Source organism: Oryzias latipes, chromosome 5 (assembly GCF_002234675.1).
Source record: "Oryzias latipes chromosome 5, ASM223467v1".
NCBI lineage: Eukaryota > Metazoa > Chordata > Actinopteri > Beloniformes > Adrianichthyidae > Oryzias > Oryzias latipes.
The window spans coordinates 17,092,670-17,096,206 of NC_019863.2; the positions used below are offsets into that span (position 1 = coordinate 17,092,670).

The 3,537-nt window shown below is 33.1% G+C and overlaps 1 protein-coding gene across 1 annotated transcript; it reads left to right on the forward strand.

Moving 5' to 3' along the window:
- Positions 1-971: 971 nt before the first annotated feature.
- gnrh2 (gonadotropin releasing hormone 2) lies at positions 972-2,164 on the forward strand. Its single transcript, NM_001104671.2, has 4 exons — positions 972-1,097; positions 1,408-1,530; positions 1,613-1,696; positions 1,868-2,164. Exons 2-4 carry the CDS (start codon positions 1,411-1,413, stop codon positions 1,904-1,906), a joined length of 243 nt encoding a protein of 80 aa, NP_001098141.2. The 5' UTR covers positions 972-1,097; positions 1,408-1,410; the 3' UTR covers positions 1,907-2,164.
- Positions 2,165-3,537: the final 1,373 nt, after the last annotated feature.

Genomic DNA, 3,537 nt, shown 5'->3' on the forward strand with positions numbered 1-3,537 from the left:
TTAGTCTTTAGTGTTCTAAAACACAAAGTTTTACATTACTGTAGTTGTTGTAAAGATGCTCTGTTGAGTTATTGATTTGCAATGGTTGTAAATGGTTACTACAGTGTGTGCAAAGACCATTTCAAGGGGACAGCACTGTGTAAAGTAAAAGAATAAGCTTAAAAATAAACTGGGCACAGCTTGCTAGTAGTGGTTACATCCACACTTCAATTTATTTTAACATCAATTCATGTGTTTGTTGCTCTTTTGATCCATTTCATGAGTATCTTTCTTAATGAGTTTAGGTTAATTCAATACATTTTTTAAAAGTGTCACATCTTCCATCCATTTTCTTAACCCTCTGTATCTTTTGCGCCCACGGGGCTTCTGGAGCCTATCCCAGTTCAAATCTTGTATGCTGAGAATGAGTGAGACAGCAGAGCTTCTGTTACAATAAAATATGTGTTATGAAATAGAAAAATGTCTGTTACAGCTTTTATAACCTGATTAGAAATGTTAAATTAGGAATAGAGGGCGAACGATGTAAGTTTATGCTTCTTTATGCTCTTTTTCTAAGTATATTTAGATCCAATAATATACTGTCATACATATTTCAATGAATGGAATAAACATTTTCTTTGCAAAAACAAGCAAAGAAATTATGCAAAACATTAGAAAGTATTGAGAAAGTAGTGGAATCCATTATCAGGGTAACACTAGGAATGAGTCACTGTTCCAGCAGAAATAGATGGTGAAAATCAAACGGGTCAAATTTGGGATGTCATTGCTGTTTGAGGGCAGTAATTGAAATCCGTTCAATCTTTTGCACCCCTCATCCCCTGGGATGATTTATTTCATTCATTATTGACCCCTTGAGCACCCAGCCCAGGGGATCAATTATGGATGAGACGTGTGTGAGGAAGGGGGGACTCCCAGGGTGGCGCATATATACTGAGGAGAACGTTTTAGAGGAAGCCCACTGTAAAAATGCTCATGAAACTGTGAGAAACAGTAAAACACTTTAGCACCTGATCGACTTGACGAAAAGCTTCTGCTGTTTCTGAGATTTTTGTAGTTGCATCACTGAGTTGTTTGAGACTGTAACCACTCAGACTAAGGTAAGACACCTCCTGTGGCTAAAAAATGTTCTTTGTGAGGTTTTTCTGATTTAAAATCTGATACTTTTTAAATGACCCTGGCAACACTGCTTAGGTCTTTACCCATGTAGCGGGACACAGTGAAATATAAAAATTGAATTTAAGTTTATAAATGAAGGAAATGTTTAAATGTATTAGTATAAATAATACATTTGTGCTTTGTGAGGTGTTTTTTTTTGTTGCTGACATAAATTACGATAAATTAACAGATATTATCTTGGTCAAAGGTTAAATTTTAAACATTTTACAGCAGATTCATTTGTGGTTTTAGGTAATGTCTCGGCTGGTTCTACTGCTGGGGGTGCTCTTGTATGTGGGGGCTCAGCTATCCCAGGCTCAGCACTGGTCCCATGGTTGGTACCCCGGAGGGAAGAGGGAGCTAAACTCCTTTGAGGTTGTAGGAATATCTTCTCAGTGCAGAATTGAGCCTTTCTGTCATATTGCACGGACTTCATGCTCTTCTTTTGTATCTTCAGGTTTCAGAAGAGATGAAGCTTTGTGAGACTGGGGAATGCAGCTACATGAGACCTCAGAGGAGGAGTTTCCTTAGAAATATTGTTGTGAGTAAACAAAAAAGAAACTGTTCCCATTTGTCTGGAAATACAAAAGTTTAAATTAGGCTCCCAGCAAAGTGTGTGGCACATTTACTTGACACAAAAAATGATTTTAGAGGCTACCCTTTGAAAATAATTTCTCAGTGTTATGACTTCATGATACATTTGTTTCCACAGCTGGATGCCTTGGCCAGAGAGCTCCAAAAAAGGAAGTGACCCTTCACCTGTCATGCTGCTTTTCTACACTGCGACTCTCTTCCTTGGTATTTTTGTTTGGGAGCAACCCTGTGATCTTTCGTCTTTTTTTGTTGTTTTTTAGCATTGCAATATTGTTCTGTTGCAAAAGAAGTGTCTATTTTGGATAACTTTATACTTTGTCATTTTAGGATCATCTAAGCACAATGTTTCTGTCCTGTTTTTCCACTTGAGTTCATTGTTTAAGTTGCTTTGGTGATTAAAAACATGGAGGAAAACATCTCTGGATAGTAGTCTTTATTGTGAGTGCTGTCTGTTTGGGACAGTTCTTAAATTGTTTTTCTCAATAACAGAGTGAGATTAAAAATAAATATTACAGCTAAAAAATTAGAGCCGTACATAAGTATAAATAATTCACATAATTTACTCCAAATGAATTATTTTAAAGGGACACAAAGAGTCTTGAAAGTACATGTCATCTATGATTTACTTTACAAAAATATTCTGAAGACGTTTACCATTTGTGTGAGTCCAACTTTTCGTCACTGGAATGAGATTTCATAAACTTTTTCAGTTTTATAAGATGCTCATATTTGATTGTTACAACACTTATTATTATTATTATTGTTGTTGTCTTTATTATTATTATTAGTAGTAGTAGTAGTAGTAGTAGTAATGGTGTTGCTGTTGTTGAAGTAAAGATCAAGTATCTTTGGTTTAATTTTTTTTACAAACTTTATTATGAACTACAGGCCAGAAAAAAGAAATACTACAATACTGTGCAACCTGCACATCAACAATCAACATTTACTCTCCAGAGATTTACATTATATTATTAAAAATAGAATAGAAAAAAATTAAAGAATGCAGTTCCTTTAAAGATTCTTATAGCCTTCATAATTTACATCTGTTCTATTGTTTTATAATATTCTTTAAAGCCCAGATTTGAATTGGACCAATTGCATTTGTGAATGTGAAATTTAACAGAAATGATAAACAATTAAATGACAATTTTTTTCATTTTTGGACAAACCATGTAATTAAAGGTATAACATAACATCAACAATATTAATTCAAATATTTACATTCAATTTACAAATCAGACCAAGATTTATTTGTTTTCATAGAATTGATCAAATACATCTTACTTGATTGGCAAAAAACACAAAAATCCTCTGTGTTTATTTCATATCTTAGTGTATATTTAACTAGATACATTTTATGAAAACTTTCAAATGAAACTTTTCATTATTATTATTATTGTCATCATTAATAATAATAATAATAATGAAAAGTTTCATTTGAAAGTTTTCAATACTAATAATAATAATACAGTGTTTATAAAGCAACAGTATTAGCCTATTTAAAGCACATATAGAAGAATACCGATAAAAATACTCTGCTTCACTGCTTTTAATACTCTACTTTTCAAATAAATCTATTGGTGTATCCTTTCCTTGTAATTTCCTCATAAACAACTATTGATTTCAGCTCCATTTTCTGTAAAAAATAACGAAATACACATTTTTATAAAGAATCTTAGAAGAATGTGTAGAGATTTCATCAAATACAATTCCCCAGTAGAAATTCTGATTTTTATTTCCTATATCCATTACGTACGCGACTGAAACTACGCATGCGCTGCACAGAGA